This window comes from Tachysurus vachellii, chromosome 2, assembly GCF_030014155.1.
Source record: "Tachysurus vachellii isolate PV-2020 chromosome 2, HZAU_Pvac_v1, whole genome shotgun sequence".
NCBI lineage: Eukaryota > Metazoa > Chordata > Actinopteri > Siluriformes > Bagridae > Tachysurus > Tachysurus vachellii.
Window position 1 is genome coordinate 13,306,974 of NC_083461.1, and position 25,894 is coordinate 13,332,867.

Below are 25,894 nucleotides of genomic sequence, written 5' to 3' on the forward strand. Positions count from 1 at the left end.
TCAGAAAACATGATTTAATGTTATTTCATACATACAAAATGTGATAGAAAAATACATTTTATAGCTGTTACAATGGTTATAAATAGGACCAGACATTTCCAATGGAATAAACATGACTGCTTAAAAAAGGGAGGTGCAGTTGACTGGTGTAGATCATATTCATGGAACCAAACACACACACAAACACACAGCCATTTACAGAAGTATAATACTGCTCATAAAAAACAAATGAAACAGGTAAAATTTAGAACCCAGTACTCCAGTTTCGAAGTTAATTGAGAAGTTGATTCTAAATATTTTCCTGTGCTGATTCCCACATTCCCAAAAAAAAAAGAAAGAAAAAAGAAAGAAAGAAAGAAAGAAAGAAAGAAAGAAAGAAAGAAAAAAAACAGACTTCCTAGACATTTAAAGAGTACTTTATATACGGCACTACATATAAAGAAACAGAAAAGAGATACTGAAGATCCAGTTATAACAACCTTGATTATTCTTGTTAATCATATTACAAATTCAAAAAAGCAATCTCCATATTCTCAATTGAGTTTCTAATCTAATCGTTTCCTGGTTAATGCTGGGCTCTGTAATCTGGAAGACCTGCTGAAAAACCTCATGTAACTTGGCAAGAGCAACTCAATTGCATAGAGTTTTAGTTTTAATTCTATTTGTTTTCTTTTCACAGTTCACTTCTTAATAGTGTACAATTAAAAAAGAAAATCACCTTCTACTGTACAACACCTGCTGTGTCATCTGCTAATTCTGAGAAATAATAGTAATAACTAAAAGCTTCTCTTTTTTGCTGAAAATATTGATAAATGCTGTCCTGACGTGAGCTTCCTAATGGCGGAGCAGATGTTACTGCTGAACCAGAGTGAGAATCACAAAGTAACCAGTAACTAATATACGTAGTCAAATGTTAGCAGGCATGAATGTAAATAAGAGTTAGAAATAATCTTTATGCATAAATGTTAAAACAAAAAAAATAAATCTAATTTGCTTGGTATGATTTTGCATTCCATTCCATTCCAAATTTAAAAAAAAATGGAGGAACTGATTATAATCGATATGTTGTCATAAACAGTGACGGATATCATTCAATCGCAATGATCATGTAAAATAAGGCACTTTAAAAGTTAAAAAAGACATTTTGGTCTCTAAAATCTTTCCATTTTGTAAAGAAATAAATTTTTTTCTTCTTTATTAATTTTGTACAGTTTGACATCACATACTGTTGATTTATAAAAAAAAAAAAAAGAAAGAAAGATATTGTGAAAAATAGAGTAATTTTACCTGCAGCACCCTCATATCAAAATGCATGAGCTAGTATTTAGTGCTTTAAAATTTTATTCTATTTGCGTTTATTCAAGATGCTGATGGGCGAGAATGGCTTTTATCGGTGTACATTTAAATATTGAATTATCTTCAAAAAACTTCGCAGACTTCCCCTGCTCATCTTCATACTCTCACAAATGAACATGCTGATCCACATGAACACATTACACAGCCACAAAGCTCCAGTCCTGTATGTCTCCACAACCTAATGAAAGCTCCAGCTTCATGCTCAATCAATATATTCTATTATTAATTCTGAAAACTGTTTGTGTGTGTGTGACTGTTTCTACATGGCATTCTAAACCATATTATTGCTATTATTTATGTTGCTGCAGTGCAGGCTGTGGAGACTAGATCACCTGACCCTGGAGGTCCTTGGATGTACAGTTGAGCTCAGGGGGACTGTCACTGCTGTGTTGTGTTGTATTTAGAGAATTCAATCTGATTCCTTGCTCACCAGCAGGCTGCGAGTACGAGACAAGTGAAGGACGAGAGCCAGAGAACTGGTCAGCACACAGGCAATGGTCAGGTCATCATTGGGTGAAGAGTGGAGAGCTCAGAGGGTCATTGGTTAGTTGCCGGTGGCAGCTGGGTGGTTAGGAAACAAACGGACAGACAGATACGTAAAGGGGAAAAAAACAAAACAAAAGAAAGGACACATAGGAGGACACAAAAGAAAAAAGATAGAGAAGGAGATTAGTGTCCGCTAGTGACAGTCAGATGACAACATGACATTACTAATCAGAGCTACTGTCAGAGAAACTGTTTAATATCTACATTAAATACGGCAAAATCATGATAGCCTCATGATTTCACGCAAAAGCCCAAACTCCCAGGTGAAAATGGTTAAAGAAGCAGAAAGGCGAATCAATTACAGAATTCAAAATTAAACCACCACTTAATGGTTAGTAGCAGTCAAAATATGATAGGTGAACATGATTTATAGACCAGAGTAAAGAGGTAAATAAATGAGTAGCTTGTCCTCTGACTGCTATTAAGCATTACAGTGTCATTCAGTCCAAAGTCATGAAGCTGCTAGTGATAATGGGTTTGAATTCATGAGTAGTTAAAGAGATGTGATTGCAGAAAATCAAGAGATAAAAAACAAAAAGACTGCATTTTTCCCTTGCAGAATACAAAAAATGGTCTTTTTTGACTCAAGCAAAGTTTATTGTCTTTAAAATTTGTCTATTTACAATGATACAAAAACACAATGCTAACGAAACAGAACACCAAAACAACTGCTGAAGGCGGGGTGAAGAATAATGAGAAAATAAAAATAGACAAAACTACAATATTTCATATGTCAAAGAATATAAAATGTACTACAGAAAATCATTGGAATTTCTATACTGTTTGCGCCTCTAGAAACACGTTCTGCATTTTTCTCTAGCATATATTTAATATTTTTCACATATACAATATAATCTGAATTTCATAAATTTTTGATGCTGTAGAAATATTGTTTTCATAAACGTAATAGAAAAACACTACACAAGTAAATACTGTTTTTTTCCCCCAAATAAGACAATGGCAACAATAAAAAAAAAAGCAAAGAACTTTACAATAAACCAAAACATAGAATATGTAATATTTCTTCAGTTCATCTTCAGTGTGCCAAGAGAAAGGGTTTCTCAATAACATCACAGAATTCTCATCAGTTTAACTCTTACAGAAAGGACACTCTTGAAAATATTGTGATGATCGTAGAGCTTGAAAAACCTCGGTCCCAGCACAGTCCACCATCCTGTACTTTGTCCATCAGTCTAACCTATGAGGTTTCATCTGTCTGTCTATTTCCTGACATTGTTTTGCTCTGTCTAATAACAGACAAAGATCTGTTGATTTAAGAAATTCAGTGCAAACGATGTGCTGTATTTTTATGAAGAGGTATTTCAGTATGGGGAACTATTAAGAGTTCATAAGCACAGCATATCACTGTTGAATTGAAGAGGAATGCACTCTGAATATCAGCTGTGTTGAGTCTAATACAGAAGTCTGCTCAGATTTAAAACTTATAATGACTCTCCTCCCCAAACAATTCATACCCTTCATAACATACTGTCAATTTCTCCCAGGTGACCCTGACCATGACCTTTGTCTTATGCCTAGTGACCTTTACATTGGTGACATTTTGCTATTTTGAGCTGCTGTGCTGTAGCTAAATACAACCTATTTAAATAATGTGATAATCTTTATTAATCTGTGACATTGTGATGAAATAAGCATTTAAACCTTAAAAGGTAGTAAGAATCCTAAAGAGTCATAACTCAGCAAGTTGCACAGCTCACATTTGTTGATTTTCATTATAGTTTTTCTATTAATATGATTAAAGACATCATTTAAGGTCATGGGCAGAAGGCCAGATGAGATATTTTGACATTTTGTGCAATTTTACAATTGTTTTTTATTAATCTAGTCAGTTTTATTTCTCAGTTATGTGTTATGTGTTTACAGTGGTAAATTTAATTCAATGTCAAATCAGTAATCTTACTATTACCATCACATTTAACTTCCATAAACCCAAAGAGTTGTTTGATATGACTAATCTAGTATAGTTTCATTATTGAGCCATCTCTGAAAGCTGAGTCCTTAATCCTCTTAGATATGTTTTTCTATAAAAACAATGGTCCAAAAGCCTTAATAAGAGCAGTAATTATGGAAAAATGTCACAGGTTCGTCAAATACAAATTAGGTGAAATTATATAAATAAAAATGAAATGTCATTACATAAAAAAAATATGTAAAACAATAAAGTTAAGACAAACTGATTACTGCTTAAGTTTGACAGAGTTTATATATATATATATATATATATATATATATATATATATATATATATATATATATATATATATATATATATATATGCAGAAAGTTACATAATGGGCATAATTTTTGTATTAAAGTAATTTTGCTGAGGAAAAGCTTCTAAACATGCTCTGCAAGGCTGATGTAATATTGCATAAGATGTAATACTGGGTTTACTACAGTACAATGAATATTGTTGCTTGTTGATCAATTTTACATTAAATGTGTTACACTTATTTGTAATTATGTTGGTCTTCAAATATCAGACTTATTCTTGTAAACATGGTAAACAAAAATAATAATAATAAAATCCCCTTTTATAAATTAATATGGAAAAAGTTAAAACACATTTCCAGGCACAGGATAAAACTGGCGGAATGGAAGACTCTAAACATGAATGTATTTAAGTATAAGAACGAAATACTAAGACACAGAAAGTGAAATCATCAGAAACTAAATGAGAGAAAGAAAGAGAGAATCTAATAAGTAAACTCCATTAGCCTTCATTGACTGAGAGCCATAAGGTCATCCCATGGTCATCAGTGTAATAGAGCTCTAGTTAACAGTCCATATGACTGCGAACAACCCAAATAACTCTTTCTTTAATAGCTGAAGTTTAACTCCAAAACATGCAGTGTGATAAATCCACCTGTGAAGCCATCCTGGATGTAACACTTATACCTTGCTTTGTAATAGTGTCATTAGAGCTGATTTTACACAGTGCATTAACATGTGCATTTGGAGATTTTGACCTCATGAGGTTAACAGATATGCACTAGGGTTGTACTCAGGATGTACAGGATGTTCACAGGGAGTACAGAGTATGTATATCCCACATTATACAACCACATCAAATTATTTAAAAATTTCATTTACCTCACTAGAGGAAAACTAAGTTTAATCCATAAAAATAATCTCTACCACTTCTTCTCCTGCCATGTGGATAACTACAGGCATACTCTATACTATACTTGTGATGCTAATCAGTTTAATAGCACAGTGTATGCAATAAACATCAATATTCAGATACACATGTTAATACAAGGTGTAAATGGAGCTTATGCATCATCTCAGTCTAATCTAATGCATGTACTTGGATGATCTATATTGGCTTAAGTGCTACCTTCTTAATATTACATTACTTACATAACCGTTTTAACATGATATTTTTATATATGTGGTTATAAACTAAATATAGTGTTATTCATTGTTGCCGCCACCACCAGTACATACCCAACTTGTGAACATGCAAACACACACACACACACACACACACACACACACACACACACACACACACACACACACACACACACACACACTTACTTTCAAGTTTAATACTTGCCATATAAGTGATATGTATTATAAACTAACAGTATCAGTTTCGGAATGGCTGAATAATTGTGGATGATAAAGATGCCCATAAATAAAATGAAATTTTTAGTTTGAACTAAGACTGAAAGTGTAAGAAACCTCCAAATTCATTCTCTCTCTCTCTCTCATTCTCTCTCTCACACACACACACACACACGTATTGCTTGAACACTGGGGCTAAACTAACCTCTTTCTGCGGTCACAACCCTTTGGTAAGGATGGACGCGCATATCCTGCCTTCGTACTTTAGTAGTCACTGCACCTGCTCAGAACGTAACATTACCAATAAAATAGAAAGTAACATCAGATTATTAATCATTACAGCGCATCAACAACAAAACACTGAAAAATAACTAAACGAAATACATCCACATCAACCTTGTAAAACACAAATAAATCACAAAAATAACAAAATGAAATTCATTAGAAGCTTAAGGGCTCTGTTTTCATGATGCAGAAATCTTCCATTGGAATGTGCAAACATTTTTAATAGATGACATAAGACAAGTGTTCATATTGCTTCACTTGCTGAATTATGACAACAGAGCCCTTATAACCATCTCTTTCTCTCTCTAAAAAAGGACAAACGTCTTTTACAAAGATAGATTAATTTCACACATAATCCTATAGCTAGATTTACATTGGCACATTGCAAGTGCTTCAATTGCTATTACAGTTTATAACACAGTCAGCTATAATACTGATAATACTTTGAGAACACTCAGACATGAAGCAAGCTCAGGGAATGTAGCTGACATGGTTTCAAACTGTAGGAGGATATTTAAATCACAGTGATAACGACAAAATTATTTTATTAATCGTTAATATTGTAGGTATCTTTAATTTTGAATTATTTCATAAGTCAAAGACAAACCAAAATAATCCAAAGTTTTAAAAAAAGGGTAAACTCTGGAAAGTTAAGACCAGTGTAAACATCAGTAGTAATGATTTCTTGTCTTGGTTTGTCTTTTTTGTAGTTAACAAACAGTTAGAGGGGTTTGTTTTTTTTTTTGTTCTGCAACTGCTATATAACAAAAAGTTAACATTTCTGAGGAATGCAGACTGTCCACGAACTGTACTAGCCTTTTGTGGGGAAGGCCATACCTAAAAGAGTAAGACAGAGTGCTAAAATTAGTTTTTTGATCCCAAAAATAACAGACAGCATCCGGAACAAAGATATTTGGTGACGGTAACTTAGAGTAGATTACGAACATGAATGGGGACATAAGCACAACACAACAAGAAAGAAACAAGTACTTACCTAATACACCACTGGAGTCAATAGGATATTCAAGGATAGAGGTGGCAGGGGCCAGAGTATAGGGATACTCATATGGGGTGTAGATAATACCCGACTCAGGGGTTTGCTGCATCAGGGTGGCAGTGTGGTGAGGGGTGCCAGCAGGCATGAGAGCAGAGGTCTGGATCTGTCGGATGAGAGGCATGAGGGTGGGAGCAGCAGGAGCAGGAGTACGCAGGGCTGCAGCAGGCATCACTGGGGAGGGGCCGGTGATGATTCGAGGAGCCTGGGCACTGGCAGCCAAAGAGAAAGCCAAGGCTGCTAAAGAAGAAAAGATAAGAGAGACACAGGTGCAAGAAAAAAAAATTTAAAAAGAGGTCAAAGGAAGGGATGCAAATAAAAATAAAAATAAACTGCTTACCGTGTCTTATTTTGTTGAAAACACAGCAGCAACATACCCCTCTATGCACATATTACACAACTGCAAATGTAAATATTGCTTATCTACACTACACTCTAACCAGGAGTACAGATTATTAAAATGTTAGCCCTTACATGATTTGATATTGGCATCTCGGTATGTGCCATTGAGAATTGCCAGCTCCATCAGCTGCATCTTTTTCAAGTTGTCTTCACCTTCGGCCTGCCAACACACACACAGACACACACAGACACACACAGACACACACAGACACACACAGACACACACAGACACACACAGACACAGAGAGAGAGAGAGAGAGCGAGAGAGAGAGAGAGAGAGAGAGAGAGAGAGAGAGAGAGAGAGAGAGAGAGAGAAACTGAAATCTAATGAAATGGCTTTGTAATATGGTACATATCAATGTTATTTTAAATTGTCATGGTTTTGTGTTGTTTTTTTTTTTTAAAGAACCAATTATGGAGACTATTAAGCAAAAGCTTTCAATAGACTCTATTTAAATACTCATTGTATTACTGTGTAAAAGCTTAGTTCATTCATTCATTCATTCATCTTCTACCGCTTATCCGAACTACCTCGGGTCACGGGGAGATTGTGTCTATCTCAGGCGTCATTGGGCATCAAGGCAGGATACACCCTGGACGGAGTGCCAACCCATCGTAGGGCACACACACACTCTCATTCACTCACGCAATCACACACTAGGGACAATTTTCCAGAGATGCCAATCAACCTACCATGCATGTCTTTGGACCGGAGTACCCGGAGGAAACCCCCGAGGCACGGGGAGAACATGCAAACTCCACACACACAAGGTGGAGGCGGGAATCGAACCCCGACCCTGGAGGTGTGAGGCGAACGTGCTAACCACTAAGCCACCGTGCCCCCCTAAAAGCTTAGTTAAACTGTGCAAAGATCCAATCTGTGTGTTACATTAGTGCTGGGTTTCAGATGTGCTAGTCTTGTTCTGTATATAAAAGATAGGGTTTCCCCACTTGCTAGTAAACTGAGTGTGAGTTGCTTCAACACTGTCCAAACAAACCAGCCAAAATGAACATGCAGAGCACAGAGGTTAAAGATACAGCTCATGTTTCTCTCAACAGCTTGGAATCAGTGCCTTAGCTTCTCATGTTCTCTCCCTCTCCTGTTCCATCTCCTTCTGTCACTTCACAGTCTATTCTACTTCTCTTACTGTCAACTTCCCATTCTGCTGTCTGCTTGTTCTGTATTTTAGCAGTTTACTCACTCTGGCCATTCCACTCATCCTTCCTTTACAGTCCAAATTCTCAGAGTCTCTAAAGTGACGGTCATTGTTTCTTCAAATTATCCAAACTCATATGATCATTTCTCCTTCTCTCTTTGTCCCTAATTTCAGTTAAAACTTTACCAAAATGAAACTTTACTTTCTTATAGAAACTTGGTATTTCGTAAAATAAGCTTAAAATATATAGAAGTTAGTAGTTCAAATTTGGACATGCACAGAACTGACTGTGCTCACAGCTGCAATGTGGAGAAGCTGTGAATATGGTAGTTTTAACGATCTGCTGGATATTACAGCATGGGTTCAGGTCAGGTCAGAGTAAAGCAGGCCACAGAATGATCTAAACTATGTCAGCAAGCACAGTGGAAAAGAAAAGCTGATCCATTCAGAGTAGGATCAGAGTGTGCATGTGAGTGTGCCCTTTGCTTACAATGCCGATGTCTGCCTGCCAAATGGCCTCAGAGCATGATATGGGTCAGCATGGGCAGTGCTTAGCAGTGATCAGTGTGATATTCACGTTGCTTTCCAAACCAGTGTAAAGGTTGCAAAGTGCATGCTTGACTGTGAGCTCAACGGTATAATAATACTTTGCAAACCTTTTTAAGCAAATGTCTTTCAAAGACACTTGTCGCACCACACTGTTGGAGCACGGTGTGGTCCCACACTGACACACTGTAAAAATAGACAGCTGGATATTTTTAGTAGTCTGGTAGAATCCACTCCTATCCTGTTAGTCTGGGTGGAGGCAGTGGAAGTGGAAGTACATTGTTAAACAGGACACCATATGCTTGGTTGTGTGCACACATGCATATGTGTGTGCTAATATATGTAATTTTTTTTGTCCTACGCAAAAGTGTTTTACGTTATAAAGGTGAAAGTGGCACTGTGTTTAATCAGGAAAGCTCTATAAAAACATTTTCTATATATAATCTGTGCAGACGAACTTTTCTTTGAGAAGTCAGTTTCTCCATAATTACACTCCCCACTTCCCACAAAAGAAAACACTGCCAAAAATGACCACAGCTTATGGAGGTTAACTGTGGTTGTGTGAATGTTATTCATCACTGATACTGAAGTGGAAGTTGGCTATTTTACCATCATCTGACAAGTACTGTACCACTTTTTGTTTCATTACAGTCTACAATTATACGAGATCTACCACAAATGTTGATCTTAGAGTTTGATGCATTTATCTTCAGCCAATGCCTCTTGATGTCAACACTGCTAAAATCTAGAAAGAGTCTAGCCTCCATTCACTATGTACCACCAAAAGGGCACAACTGTCAATCATAGATCATTGAAGTCCCAAGACGATTTCCATGGCAGCATGATGAGCCGCACATTCCACATCACCCCTGAACCTGAAGGTCTATTTCCAGTCACAATTACACACAGCCATTACACACTATAACCATTCTTCAGCATACTATTTATCTCCCACATTGAAGTCTTATGTTTCTATGGGTATAATATTTATGGACCATTTCACAAGCTGTAATATAGAGTGAATAACAGTTCAGCACATAATCTACTTTTCCCTGTAAAATGTACAAGTATCTCCTGCTAACCTGCTGTCACTTTGTCAAAACCTACAGCTTTATCATCATTCTGCTCTATGCCTGTTGACAACACAGAGCTTTCTGTGATGGCCCCAGTGGGCACCTAGAGTCCCGACCCCTCTGTCTCATGTCTCTCATTAAATTTTTAAGCACAGCCAATTAGGCCCATTAAAGCTGTCCACAAGGCTCACCTTTGAACATCAGAATCTAGTGTATGCATGCGGCTGCCTTTCTCTTCAGTGCCAGTCTTTCTTTCTGTCCCACACTCTCTTTTGCCTCTAAGGACTCAGTAAAGCTAGGGTGAAAATGGCTGTCATGCTGAGCACAGCTATTTGAGCAAATACATTCATCAGTGCTTATGCGGCACTTCTTTTAACCGAAACCCACAAGTCTTGTTTGTTGAACCAGATCAATGTGTTTTTGCCAATTTGACATTTTTCTTAAACTTGGTGTTCTGATAAACACATGCAGATTAAAGGGGGAAAGGTAAGAGTGTAAACATGCTACTCACTGCAGGGACAAGCAGCTTCTTAACTTCCTCCACAGCTCTCTTGAGTTTTATCTCAGCACGGTTCTGTGAGTCTTCAACTGTGATAAGCACATGCAAGTCCTCGTTCAGATGCTCCCAGTTAGGCTTTCCACGGTTCTGCTCCTCCTGTACAGATTAAAGGATGGGAAAGCATATCTGCGTTACAATTTGTATCGGCTGTACGTATCTCTACCACATGTAGAATTGACTTTGCAGGAAAAAATTTAAGTACTTATGTGCAGCTATACTACCATGTGCCATGCCCAGCTGCCGTATCTAAATAAATGCTCACATTTTTTCACCTTGACATTGGTTGTGACAAAACACATTTAAAGTGATTTACAGCACAGCACTGTTACATTATTGATTCTGATTGGCCAGAGGTTATTTTGTTTTTTTTTTAAAAACAGCATTATTGAATTCTTGAATCTGCCTGGACAGAAGGTATGGATTACAGATTTTTAGTAGCATGACCTGGTAAGCAGTGCTGACTACAAGGTAAATAATAAATGAATGCTTACCATACTTTCTTATTGTTTCTTTAGTAGCAGCTAATTCACATGTGGTCCCTTTACATCATTTCTGTCTAATAATGAATAGAATAAAAGTATGTATTTTACCAAGCAAAACGCATTTTTTGCTACAAGGACACTGTCCAGGACAGTTGTCTCAGCAACATGACAGGCTGTGTGTTGGGTTTTTTGAGTGTTAAAAGAGAGGATGATGGGAACAACTGTTTACAGCTGTTATAACGTGGTATAAGAAGAATAAAGCACTTTGTGACATGCTGTTATAATTCTAACTTTAGGTTACTGTTTTGGCCAAATGTGGTTTCATTAGCTGGGTTACCATCTCATTAACTTTTACAACTTTTACAACACGAAGCTTGGATGAACAGCACAATCATTTATGATAACGCCTTTCATCTTTGTGTAGTATTACATATTGAAGAAAAGTGGTTTTCGGATGTGGAAACATTAGAAAAGTAGCATCACAACAGGGATGCACTGTATTTACTAATTACTGTCTGCCTGCTCACAAAGGAGTAATTACTTGATCAAACATACAGTATACACTCAGTAACAAAAGATGTTCTAATGCTCTTGGGAGATAGTTTCATGTTAAAAGTGCTTCTTTGAAGTGTGGAGATAGAAGATGTGGAGATGGTTGGTGTCAAAGCAAGACTGTGCCATGAGTTTATGTATTTGACCTATTTGTTAATGACTGCATGTCAGAAATGGCTGACATGCCTAGGGGTCAAATTATTTACACCTTCAAGCAAGTAGTAAATCACTCTGTTTAGATAGTAAGACTGGAGGTGACTTATTGACCATTTTACAAATCACTCTGATTTAGAACCAAATTATAAGATTTAAATAAGTGTATATAAGTCCATATGTATCCCGGTCTAGTGAAGGTGATTATAACTAGTCATAGAAAATTAGGACATCAATCCTATAGTATTCTTTTAACCTATATACTCGTAGAAACAAACAGCACCCAAAGGCTTTTCTTTCATTTAGAAACATTACCAAACTGCTTCAAATTTAAATCTATAAAGCAGGGGAATGTTTCACACCCTCCTATGTGTGTTTTAAAGGGGTTGGGATTGTAAATCTACTTTGGGTGGAAAAAATAAAATAATACATGGTTCCAGATGGTATCTCTGTTTGAAGCCTGGCTTGTTTAGTCCTGGCTGTTTTCTTTACAGCCCCTTCTCTTTTTTTCTTTATTTATATAACATTTTATTTTTTAATGTCAACCATTACTGTAAAAACTCATTGGTGACTACTGTTAGCTGATAGAAATGGCAACCTCATAGAAGCAGCATTTAATTGCAGTGGTAAAATCCTATATTTCAGACATGCCTCAGCATAGAAAGCTCCAAACACAAACCTGCACCAACACATTTTCATCATGTCAATTTAAATACACTCTATTACCATCCGTCTGATGACAGCGCTGGTAAAATTTGTGATGGTACAGCTTGGAGAAAAATGGCACCATGCCTGGGGGATCTTAGTTCATTGCATTTCATTAATTCCCCCATCACTCTGAATTAGAAATGCACAGAATCACATCTGCTGTATATTTAGTGCTGCTCTGCTACCAGTTATCAATCTGCAACCACAGACAGATAGCTATGTTCTGCTACTCGATGGTCATATTCCTTCAGGCCAAAATCAAGTGTGCTGCAAACATGTACATTTCAGTGTTCATCAGCATGTACCACTTCTCAACTCGAATATACTGTTATTTCAATACAGTACTGCCTTTAGAAGATTAATTTAATTTGAAAATATAAGCAATATAAAATATAACATGATAGCTTGGACTAAATGGTAAAAACATATTGAAAAATTCACCCCCTCTTGCTCAGCTCTAAAAAGCAAAAACGCTCCCTGTCCCATCCTAAATGTCTTTCTCTAATAACACTCATTTTTATTTTAATTCAAGTCATTTTCAAGGCACCCTTGGAGGCAAACAAAAAGTCGTGTTGTGTAGGACAAAGAGATTCTGAAATTTCGAAATGAGTGGCCTAAATCTGCATGTTCACATGCATTTGATATGCACAAATCCAGTATTTACAGACATAAGCATTCATATAAGCATTCTAATGCAAATAAAATATCTATTGAAGAGGAAAAGGGCAAAAGAACAGCAAAAGCTCACCTTCTTCTTGTCTCTCATGGAGCCTTTGCCTCGCACCATTATCTTGCAGCCTGTCTCAGCCTCCAGCTGTTTGGCAGTGAGCCCACGTGGACCAAGGATTCTCCCCACAAAATTGAACTACACAGAAATGAGAGAAGAAGAAAATATGGCATTTAATTAAAAGACATGAACATTAATGCACTTGTTACACGTGTCTTGCTATCAAAACAGTCTAGTATCCTGAGGAAAAGACCGGTCACTGATAAGCTAAATCATAACAGCTGAGTGACTGATATGTTGACTGACTTACTTGTATGTAAATTTGTATTTAGATATACATCACTACATACTTTATATACTTTATACTTTTACATGCGTCACAAATTGCAACATAAATTTAATTACAGCAACATATGGGTTGTAACACATAACTCAGCCTATATTTTTTTGCTATTTATTAATTGTTTTGTAAAATTCAGAAAAAGAAATCTCGGAAAGAAATCACAGAACATCCTGTGACCAAGATCTCCAATGTTGAAGACACAAACACACTGTACCAACACTGTTTCATGTTGTTAAATGTCTAATGTGAACTAAATCGTGCTTAATATAATTTGATCAAAGAGGCCTGAGAAAACTCTGGGGAGATTCGGAGGAATAGTCTGTCCTCTGTAATGAACATCCAGAACTCAGTGATTCTTATGAATGAAGCATTTGTAAAGAGAGATCTGTCCCATCTTTCATCCCATGACACAGGTCAATTTTTCACATTGTGCTTCCAGGCCTAAAACAGCACGACATCCATTTAAGACATTTGCTTATGACAAATGCTTTGAGTCATTCAATTACTGCTCTGATTTTATCTGAGGTGATTTTTCTCTTTATATCTGGTCACATAAAAGTGCTTTTTTTGGAAATTCATGTAACAAATGGTTTGCCTATAGCATCTGTGCTTTTGAATAAGCTGAGTTGACCATATTGCCTTAATGCCTTGATATAAGTGGCCACTGTTTAAGACAGGTGTTCTCATTTCAAACCTAATTCATATTTAATTAATAAATCTGTAAAAAAAAAAAAAAAAAAAAAAAAAAAAAAAGGGGATTTCCACAAGGATTTTTTCTTTAAATTATGAACATGAACTCAAAGTACATTTCATTGAAGTTAATTTGCATACATCATTTTATGACCCCATTATAAGAAATATTACACATCAAAAATGAAAAAGCACAGATTCAGTTTCTTGTGCTATTAAATATGCTGAAACAGAGAAATAAAATGGCACATATGGAACAGAAAGCAGATGTATACACGTAATGATAAAGTTACCTGATAACATGACACAGCATACAAAGTAACACATTGAAAACTTTCAATTAAAGACAAATGAGTGTATCAAGACCTTAAAGAGGAGACTGTGCACTGTTCAAACTTAAAGACCTCCCGAAATTCACACAGAAACCTTAGTTATTCAGTGTTAACAGCATATGCAAAAATTACATTCAAAATATAGATATGTTCCTAACTGTGCTATACGTCACCATATCTTTGCACAACAAAATCAGTTCTTCAGCTGGACCTTATGGAAAGGCTTACAAATGACCCAGCATGAAAAAGGTCACATAACACTGAGCCAGTAAACTGAGCCGAGAGTTTTGACTGGCACGATAAGCACTGTGAACTGAATCGCTTAGAGCAGGGATGTGTAACAGGGAATATTATAAAGTTAAAGTTCATCAAATTAAATTACTCATTTGTGGCTTAATGTATTTTAATAGGATGTATCCAATAGCCACCTGGAATAACATGTTTTGTTTTATTGGCTGATGGATACACTGATCTTTGGGTGCTTGACCTTAACTGTCAGGATGGCAAAGTGATAAGCCAGACAGCTGTCTCTCTCTCACACTCAGGGTCACAATGCATTCTCTTCCTTTTAAAGCCCATCTCTTCTCAGCCCGATCACAGCTGCGGTGGCCACCGAGCCTCTGTGCTGTATATTTAGAGTTGAGCTCATCAGACTACCGTGCGGCAAAAGGCTGTCTGTGTCATTGTTGTTCACTGTTTTGCCAAAGCGTCATCTCTCCAGTACATCACAAGGTTAAATTTATGAGAATATGGGCATGTGCAAAAATCTGTGCACACAGACACGTGTCCTTTTAGTTAGGGTCACAGTTAGGGTTATGACTAACATTATAGAGACTGTAACAGACTTTGCAGTTCAGTGGCCCACGTAGTAACATCTCAGCAATTTAGTATGCTTATTATAGTCCTCAGGTGTGGCTCAGTCACAAACAAACATGCACAAAGAATATTAATGATGAACAAAAAATCCAACACATAATTGAATTTCTCACATCAGGACTTTTTTCCTTGTGCCGTTTACTAGTTTTGCTAAATTCATTTGAAGTGCTCAACTTTAAATTAACAACAACAAAGAATCAGACAAATCTCATTACCAACCAACACAGAGAACGAGATGAGGAAAGGAAAGGGGAGGGAATGAGAAAAGGGAGAGGGAAGAATATTAAGGGAGAGAGAGAGATTGAGAAGCAGGGGGCAGCAGTCTCACAATCACTCTCTGTGATTATATCGTGAAAGAGAGAGAAAGTGCAACAGAGTGGAAAAAATAATCAGAAGGTGAATGTAAACACCTCTCATCTCTGCCTCTCTCATCTCTCCATCATTTCCTTCAAAGCTCTCATTTGTTTTGTTTTTCATGAACAACAGGTGCTGGAGAGGCAAGAATAACTTGATAGATCATTCTTCCTAAATGAGGCAGCTCAGAGAGGAGACATAGTCCAGAGTCTTACGTGCCGCTCCACCATCAGCTCTGGGCAGTTTTACAACGCTCCCCTGTCACTGCTGAGGTATTGTGAGAGGCCTGTCAGGGATTATCAGAATACTGATTATGTTGCAGGAGATAAATGTTACACTCTAAACAAGCACAATGACTGATTACATACATCCTAACTAGGCACGTGTGCTTCTTTACTTAATCTACAACAGATGCTGCGTCTACTCTTCCACAGTGTCAATGTTTGTATAGTATTTCTATGTTACTTTATTAAATTCTTTGACAGTGTGAGGTTCAATGTCAAATTATATCCAGAAAACTCCAGTCAAACACCAGGAAAGCCCCAGTCATACTGACCTGTTATAAGCAGCTTCACTTATTGTCCAACTCTGACCCATATTTTGAATATTTGCAGTATATGATTGCAATGTGAATGTAAATTTTCACTAGTTTACAACCAAGATGCAACAATTATATTTCTTCCTGATATAAACAGCAAGAAAGAAAGATTAATAATAGCTAAACAACAGATAAAATGCATCACTCAGAAGCCTTTGCCATATGTTTCTCTTCCGAACTCAATTTCCCCGACCTCACTGTCCCCTTTATCATCTCTTTAAGAAAACAAACACAAATCACTCAACATATTATCTGTATAATAAACACAACCCGTACCCTGGCATGCCTCTATACAAGTGCCATTAGTAATAATAAATGTAGCACATGAATGTAAAATGTGGATAATCACACATTTGCTATTAGCTGCATTGTGGATGAATCAACAGCTATTTGCAAGTATTGGTTTCTATTCAGGTTGTTTAAAATCATTTTGAATACTTGTATATTACCCTTATTTTAATATTTATGATTTCAAGTACATACAAATTATCCTTTCCTACTGTTAAAATAGGCACATTTTACCTACACTAGTGACTAGCACATCCAATGTGGATACATGACTACAGTCTAACCAGAAAGATCCGTTTTAACCCCTTATAGTTAGTCTAAAAACAGTTTAAAGAAAATATGAGCTATTTGAAACAGCAGTAAATAAATAAATAAATAAATAAATAAATAAACAAATAATGACAAAAATCGCATGGTTGTTGTTTAACTAGGTCCAAAATGATGTTATTTCTCTAAATAAGGAGGTGTGGAATTAAATAATTAAAGAATGTGCCATCCTCCAAGGTTAATTACAGTCATTAATAATCAGCACAGAGTTTCTAATCAAAGTTCAATTCGCCATGAGACCTCAGTCATTTTTTTTTTTTTATCAAATTTCTATTTAAGTAAATTTAAATCAAGTCTCTTAACAAAACACATCATTGGTTATTACATAAGTAAAGAAATAAACACGTAGATAACTAACTATATACTATTCACATAAATCCTGTCAAACGAACAGCACAAACAGCCTCAACAACACAATGTTTAGAACATTAATTAGATCTTATTTCTACCAGTATATTGTGATGCAATAATTTTTTTTTTTTCTAATTTGGATGTTTTATTCAGCATTCAAAAATATACAGATACATAATACAATAAATGTAAAAAAGAACACAAGCACAATAATTTTACTCACCTGGGCTCATAATATTTCAAAAAAGAAATCTTTCAATCATTTTTTTTTTCAGTCTTATTAACCTTATTATTTGTCTAAATATAAACAGAATTAGAGGCAAATTTGTCATTTTAAATTTGTAATTTAATGAGCCACTGTAGTTGATTTCACTATTAAGATATCATTAACTTTGTAGCCCTGTCAGGTCAACCTTATCTTTTCTGACTTTCAGGTTTTTTGTGGTCTGTGGGAATCCTGTGACCAGTAGCAGCTGCCATAAAATATTAAATTAAACTGAAATTTGAAGTTGAATAAAAAGGTAATAAGGATGTCTAAATGGGGATTGTGACAATATTACCAGCATCTGTTTCAAGACCTTAAGGATAAAGAGAATAACTGCAAGGATAAGCAATGGTATCCCACTTACGTCTGGATATTCTTTTACAGGCACATAAAGTTTCTCCTGAAGCTGTGCGATAGGCCCCACGGCGTCTGGGAGCTCCGATGTCCTTTTGTCTGTACTACTGTTCAGTGTGTCATTGTACATGTCCTTCCGTACCCGGCCAATCTCTGCCAAATAGAGCCATAAAAACACACAATTACACAAAAGTACTGAGAGGAATGCACTTCTAGGGAAAAAAGAAACGAAAGAGAAAAACAATTCGAGAGGTTGTTAGGACAACTCAGAACTTCAGGTAAAAGATAACTTGGCTAAATCTCTTCAAGACCCTAAATCTCTCTTTGCATTCCAATAGGAACAAGCTTCCTATCTGAACACAAAGGCTGCCCTAAACGCTGCCTAACTTAATGCCTCCTGCTGAATAAAACATAGCAATAGAGATGAAAAACGTCTGTTTGTGATAATATTTACCGACAGATGTTCTGATAGTATTTATCCTAGAAAGTGTATCACACAGAATTAACTAACTCAAATGAATTTTATTACACTTTCATTTCACAATCACACTGCATGAACACAACTCCCTGAAGGAAAGTGAGCAAAACCAGTCATGCACATCAAAATTATCTTAAGTATTCACAAAGAATTAACCCAACAACAAATAGATGCAATTCAGAGGAGACTAAACAAGCCCATTATTTTTTACCAAAAACTCTTTGTAGAATATTGGATGAAAGAGACTCCATATATGAATGTCTGTTCAATGAGGAACAATGATGTTTGAAACGGCTACATCAAAGTCCAAAAGAGACTTGCAGATTGCTGTAATCTTAATATAACCCTGAGATGAGACACACATTGCCTGAAGGGCTCCCATCAGATTCTCTCAGCTGGAGTAAATCTTTGGACTGAGCATGCTTAAAGCAACTGCTCTGGTATAATATATATCACAAGCACTTGGCTGACCCTGTCTCTCAAACCACAGGGGTCCATAAGCATGTCATCGGCACCTTATGATATACAGCCCAGCCACGAACATGCACACAAATCAGCACATACCAAAATACTGTAGTTCATTAGTATTAACACTGCTACACAATATAGCCACTGGTTTATGAAGCAAGCCACGAAAGGGAGGGAACAGAAGAGGAGGAGTAGCAAGAAAGGAATTTTAGTAAAATGGTCTCAAAATACAGAAATAAAAAGTGCCAGAGAATTTGTATTGCGTAAATGTTGCTCAGAAAATTGTGATGATTTTTTTTCCAGCTAATGTTGCGATACAGGTGCCTTAAAGCAGTTAGCGTCCAACTTGACTAATGTACAGAAACACAACACCTACACACACTGTGTCACCGAAAGACATGTAAGTGCCCTTATCCTTAAACAGCTGGGGTGAACTATAATTGCCACATCCAGTTGAGGTATTATTACAGCACCTTCAATGGCACTAAAAGCAAACATTACAGTCTGCTGATCAGCAATACAAAGCCTCCCTATTGCACACCAACCACCTTACTGCAATCCATCATTTTAAAGTGAGGGAAGAGACAGCAGACAGATCTCAATTACAGTGTGTGTCTGTTTACTGCCATCCGAGTCCACCAGCTCAGTGCTCCATCATGATACAGTGGCTCAGCTATGCTATCATGTAATGACCACATCATTAAGCCATAAGGCATAAATATCACCTCCAAAATCTGGAGTGACGTTCATATGTCTTAAAAATACAGTGTCACTGTTGAACAATTTAATTGCTTTAATCTTATAATAAAACACTGTAATTTTGTGCAAAAATACATGCTCCAATGTTTTGTACCTAAGGTGCTGCAAAAATATCCACAATGTCTAACCTTTTACATTATGTTTAAAGCATTTCACTGCATGTCGTACCCTGTATGTATGTGTATGTGACAAATAAAATTTGATTTGATTTGATATTTGTGCAACATCACGAGTTGACTAAATACCTGTACTTGTATATATTGTTTCAACGTAGGACAACCTGCTGGGCAAAAACTGATCTGATATACTGGACAGTGTGTGAATGTCATTTGCTGAATAATGAATCCATTATTTAGGGAAGTCTGAAATAAAATAAAGCACAGGCGGTTTTAAGAACGTACTGTCCATGGAACATAGGCTCAGAGTCTGCTTTTCTATATAAAATAAATTCAATTTTGGATGTAAAAGCTGAAGAAAAATAGTTATATAGATGTCATTTGTTTTTAGCCACGGTGCTTTATGAATTTATTATTTATGCTTTATGAAATTAAATATTAAGGCCTGGCTATCAATTGAATTGTTACAGTCAAAATGGAAGTCAGAGATCTCATCTGGCAAAGAGGTGGACATGATTTAATGCCAGATGTCACAAAGTTTCCATGGTTGTTTGGAGAAAATATTCCACTGCCAGATAGAACTCTCAATCTTCATGACTATGAGGTATTATGGGGAGAGACAAAAGGGTCACTCTGCTTCACACCACCTTACACTGTGTGCAAGGAGAGGCAAAATGCCTGTATAAAATATATATACACATGTGTATATATTTCACAGGCTTTTTGTCTCTAGTGTACATACATACACACGCACACGTGCACACACACACACACACACACACACACACACACACACACACACACACACACACACACACACACACACACACACACACACCAACGTACAAAAAACATCTCCATGACTGAATGCTGCTGCTACAAAGCTAATTATTGGATGTTAGCATCCGATTTTTGTTATATTGATGCAGTTGCCCCCAACTATCACATTAGACTCCATGCTACGGTCTTGCATGCAGGGTGAGAGGATCGACCTCAGTGTCTTTTTTATAAGTGTATAAACAGGAAAAATCACACTGTGTAACATCCTCAATTCTAATTTAGGGCATTCTCATGTATGGCAATTTTGGCTATAGCTTTAAACATTCAAGAATTGGAAAAGATAGACATGCAAAGCTAAAAACAAGTCATGTGCACAAGATGTTTTATGATTATAGAGAGATGTACTTGAGTATGGATGTAATGGTATTGTGGCTAGCTTAAAATGTACAAAAAAGTGCTCACAAAAACAGAAGGTACAATTTATTACGCAAAAGTGTTCTGGGGGGATAAAAGAGCAGGCCTCAAACAGGGAAACAATCTGGGTACTTTTCTACTGCCAAAAAAAGAGCTTGTTCTTGACTCTCACACTTTGGGAGCCACCACACCCACAGCTAGTCCCAGCCAGAAAAGATAATCTTGTATTTTCACTTCCATCAATGTGAACAACCAGAATACCATATATAATGTGATTGGGGCAGTGGAAGCATAAACAACACTGTGATGATATATGGCATTGTGTTTGGATGACAGGTATCCCCTATGCGCAGAGTAGCTACGGGGCAGGTAGCCTGAAACAGCAAGCTTCTGGCAGGCATTTAGCGAGATGGCATTTAGTAGGAAAGTTAATTTTATAGAGTTAAGCACTTCTATCTTTGTGGAAAAACTGCAGTGATGTGATCTTAATAGACTAGCCTGACAGAGTGGTTCATCAGCAGTGCAATCACAAATAAAGAGATCACTCATGAGGAGTTTCTTGGTTTACATGGTTAAAGTGAACAGTGACATTGGTTGAGTCTAAGAAAACCAGTCTATAATAACTATAACTAAAAGAGATGAGATACTATAATAACAGTATAGTTTGAGGTTCTTAAATGCAGTTTCCACAGCACTGTCCTGATGAACACAGTGATGTAGTACCAGTAATAGGGGTTTCAAAATGGTAATTCCATCTCCTAGAGTTTCCTGGAAATCAGAGACACTCAAGGTGAATAGAAGTGTCAGTTTTTTCCCCCATAAGAGCATTTTTTTTTTTGGTTTGTTCTCCTTCAGTAACCACATTATCCTGGTCAGGGATTTAAAAGGTGGCCATGAGGTGGAAAAAAAACCCTGGAATGAAAGCCAGTTCACTGCAGACCACCATGTACACGGATATTCACACATTCACACCTAAGGCCAATTTAGTATGATTTCCATTTTCTAATGGAAACCCATGCTGACACAGAGCACATGCAAAATTCCACACAGACAGACCTAACTTCTTGTTTAACCAGAGACCCTAGAGCTGTGAGACGTTAACTCTACACAATGCATTGGTACCGGCTGTGCCACCAAGACAGCCACAGATTTCAGATCTAATGTAATATCATCCTTTTGAATGCTTAAGTCACCAAGCAACATCCTAAAAGTGTTCATGTCGCACATGACGTAACTGCTCCTTAAACAACTGGTTACAGCTTCTTAATTACAGCGGTGTCAAGAGCACAGAAGCATCCCTCTGAACACATATATTTAGTGACGTTTCACTCTGACTGCACCTCCTTCATAGTCTGATGTGGTTTCATTGTTCTCCACACTCTTCTGCATGTTCGCGCCTCTCTATCTGTCTGTGTAACATAGCCTAGCTAGAAAGTTATAGCTTAATGAAATTTAAATCAAAGGGCATTCATGTCACAAGTGTTCACCAACTAAAAGGTCAAAAAAAAACTCGCTCTGAGTAAATGAATAAGGTCACTGTAACAAAGACCTACGCTTTTTTCCTGGAATTCACTCCTAAGCAGCATTCTGTCACTCTACAGTCCCAATGCCATATTCAGTAAGTCTAATAGTAACAACATACTGATAGATGAGTTATGTGGTCTGTTACTCACTGTGGGTGCACAATGGGACACCAGTTAAATACAAACACCAACTGCAGCATGCTGAAGCAGAAAGGACACAAGGACAACCAAAGGTCATAACAAAAGAAACAAGCTCACATGGCACTTTGTGTATGGGACACCATTCAAAAATAAACACGCATGGCTTACAGCTTTAGATAATTCTAATAATAATCTCTTCACATCAAACATACATGACCAAGCCTTGTGTGAGGCGTCCACTAGCCTACACCTTGGCTTTTGCTTTACAAGCAACACATATTTTTGAGACAGCTAAGCCTACTGAAATAATATGGTACATTTGTAAACTCACCCAGACACTCTAAACTATAATTAGAGAGCTTCTTTTAGAGTCAAGCAAAGTGAATGAAGGCGATAAAATAAAGACTTCTCACAATGTAATTGTACAATATTTGTATTCTTATGTTTACCAGTCTCATCCAGTACACATATACTTCTACATTGCTACACTTTCACCTTTGCTCCCTATTACTAGAAAATATGTAAACAGAATGTGTTCAGTTGCTCATCTGTGTGTATCTGTATAAATCTTTAAATGTATATATGTTGTAGTAGAGTAATGACCTGTAATCCCACTATCTGGTGTCACCCAAGAGAGGACAGGTTCCTCTCAAAGTTTTGTTCATCCTCGGTCACCTCAGGGAGTTGTTGTTGTTCTCTGGTTTGCTCTTTAGGGATCTTAACTTATATTCAGATTTCTGTAAATAACTTATTTATTTGCTTTACAAATAAAATGGTATAAGAAATTTTATTGTCTAATCCTTTTTTATATTAAGACCTGTTAGAGAGAAATAGAGTAAAATTGTAATAATGTTTTGACCAAAATCTCCATGAAGGCTTATAAAAGCTATTATAAAAGATAACTATGTAGATCTTGTGCTGCTCTTACTAGGCTCTGGTTGTCTCTATCTACAGACTGCTGAAACATTCTACGCTGTCTGAATCAGACATTAATTAGGCAGGCTTTTCAGGCGCAGGTTCAACACGACTTTGGATCCTTTCCCAGATTTTGTTACTCAATGCTTTAATTAAGATCATTTAATAAGCTGCATAAAAGCAGAGTGTGTGTTCCTATTAGAAAACATAACATTGTCATGCACACAAAACAACACCAACAAACTAAAATCATTCGGCAAAAGACCTTTTTTCCTCTTCGGTCCTGTAATTCTGTCAAGTGTTGAGAGTTCACTAAAACAAGACTTGAATAAGGGGAAGTGAAAACAGAAGCTTGGTAAAGTTATTTCTGATCCACATAGCTTTAAGAGAACTAACCAGTTTAGTAGAACACAATCTGTGAGGTGATACACAGCCAAAGTCACTGTGCATATCAAGCAGCCTGGCTGAATAGCCTCCAACCCTTAGAGCCAATACTGAGGACATAAATCTGCCAAAATTTCCTTCTCTCCATGCAACCATACACAGTTACTCTTGCTTAATTCATCAAATTCAGCAATAAAGTAAGAAGGAACTAAGTCATCATCAGGAAAACAAGCTCAGCATACAAAAGATAACTTTCCAACTCTAGCCAATTTTAAGCAGTTAATTGTTTAGAATCCTAATGCATGATATTGGTTAACGCTATTAATGATACTTATTCATGTCTATTCAAGCAGGAATTTAATTACACGCTCACTCTTAGGCAGTAATCCTAAGTAAGTGCTGCAAGCCAACCTGTAAATCATTACTTCTTAAAGTGGGTGACTATGAAGCATAGCCAGATAATCCAGGATATTTTTTAATGATGTTACTGCATTTAAGTGATGTCATCTTAAATCTATAATAAAGTAAACATGTGGATGTTTCAAATCAACAATTTCTCTCAAGGTGATTGGTTTAGACTGCAATAGAAAGTCAGGTTAGAGGCTACATTTGCGTTATACGAGTAACAGTTTCAATGTCTGGTTATTTGAATTTGATGTTTTAGGACTGATGTGAGGGGCCCCACATGTTCCACGCCTTTCATTTGAACTGGCCAGAGCCCCCTGGTGACCGTCAGCGCGCTTGCGCACAAGTTGTGTGTTGACTTCCAAGCAGCAACGCCGCCCTCGCGCATTCTTCACCTACTTACAGTACATCTGAGTTTATTTATCATTAGGCAACACCGACCACCCTGCTTAATCTCACAGTGGTTACTCAAACAGTGCTTTTTTTTATTGTGCTAGTATTGCTTTAAAAAATTAGCTTAGTTATACACTGAACACATGGTCTTTCTTTATGAAAAATAAAGTATTAGACAGTGCCACATTTGGGGTGTTGCCTCCGCATCCAGCACAAGACGGAACTTTACGCACCGACTCTCTTCACTGTGATGGAAAAAAAGTATTTTGGCATCTGCAAAGCAACAAGCTACTGATTTAATAAATACAGAAAGATATTTGTGTAAGTTTTTACCTTCGTCCAGAAGCCGCTCTAGATGATTGAAAATCCCACAAAAGTTAGGCAGGCTGCTCATCAGTTTCTTGTCGTTCATGAGCTGCATGAGATAGTCGGGACTCGGCTTGGGTTTTTCTTTTGTTTCCATTTCCCCCACCATATTTAAAAACGTCTACTTTAAATGTAAGAAGATTCAGTTATGATGAGAACACTAGACTCCACCAGGCTCCACTAAACTCCACCAGACCCCACTAGACTACACTAAACTCCACCAGACCCCACTAGACTACACCAGACTCCACCAGACCCCAAGCAGTCCCCACTAGTCCCCACCAGACCCCACTAGTCTCCACCAGACCCCACTAGTCTCCACCAGGCTCCTCCGCCACAGGCGCTTTACTGAGTCTCCTCTTCAGTCCTTAGTTCTCCAGCGAAGTCCCGCTTTGACTCAGAAGATTTTCAGTGTCTTGCTTACAAAAATATTTGTTCAACAGTTCAACAACAACAACAAAAAAATAGACTTCTGAAATCACTGTTGTGCGGGAATTATAAGGGTCAAAAAAGCTCCGCAAACTGTCCGGACTCCCGCATGACGGGTCAGATTTGTTTTGTTTACTCTCGGAGATTGTAACGATATTTACAGGCCATTCGAAATCTTTGGACAGACACTTCTTGGTGACACGTCAAGATGATTTGTAGTACCGATTTGTAGAAACAGAGATCCTGAGAGCTGTTTGAAGTTTGTAGACGAGCTCTGGAGCTGAAACTCTTCTCCGCTTGGTGTGTCGGTATTCAAGAGACTCTGCTGCTGCGCTGCTGCTTTCCCAACGC

The 25,894-nt window shown here is 37.0% G+C and overlaps 1 protein-coding gene across 4 annotated transcripts; it reads right to left on the reverse strand.

Annotated features, from left to right (window-relative positions):
• On the reverse strand, positions 1 to 25,894 carry qki2 (QKI, KH domain containing, RNA binding 2). 4 transcript variants are annotated; one of them, XM_060857229.1, is made up of 9 exons: positions 25,082 to 25,894; positions 17,983 to 18,125; positions 13,216 to 13,332; positions 10,525 to 10,668; positions 7,310 to 7,397; positions 6,776 to 7,072; positions 6,598 to 6,618; positions 5,702 to 5,776; positions 1 to 1,917 (listed from the first exon to the last, which is right to left on the reverse strand). In XM_060857229.1, the coding sequence occupies exons 1-9, from the start codon at positions 25,221 to 25,223 to the stop codon at positions 1,901 to 1,903; spliced, it is 1,044 nt and encodes a 347-aa protein (XP_060713212.1). In that variant the 5' UTR covers positions 25,224 to 25,894; the 3' UTR covers positions 1 to 1,900. The 4 variants fall into 4 exon arrangements, with proteins under 4 accessions (XP_060713212.1, XP_060713203.1, XP_060713229.1 ...); XM_060857220.1 differs by having other exon boundaries at positions 6,776 to 7,075; XM_060857246.1 differs by lacking the exon at positions 6,598 to 6,618.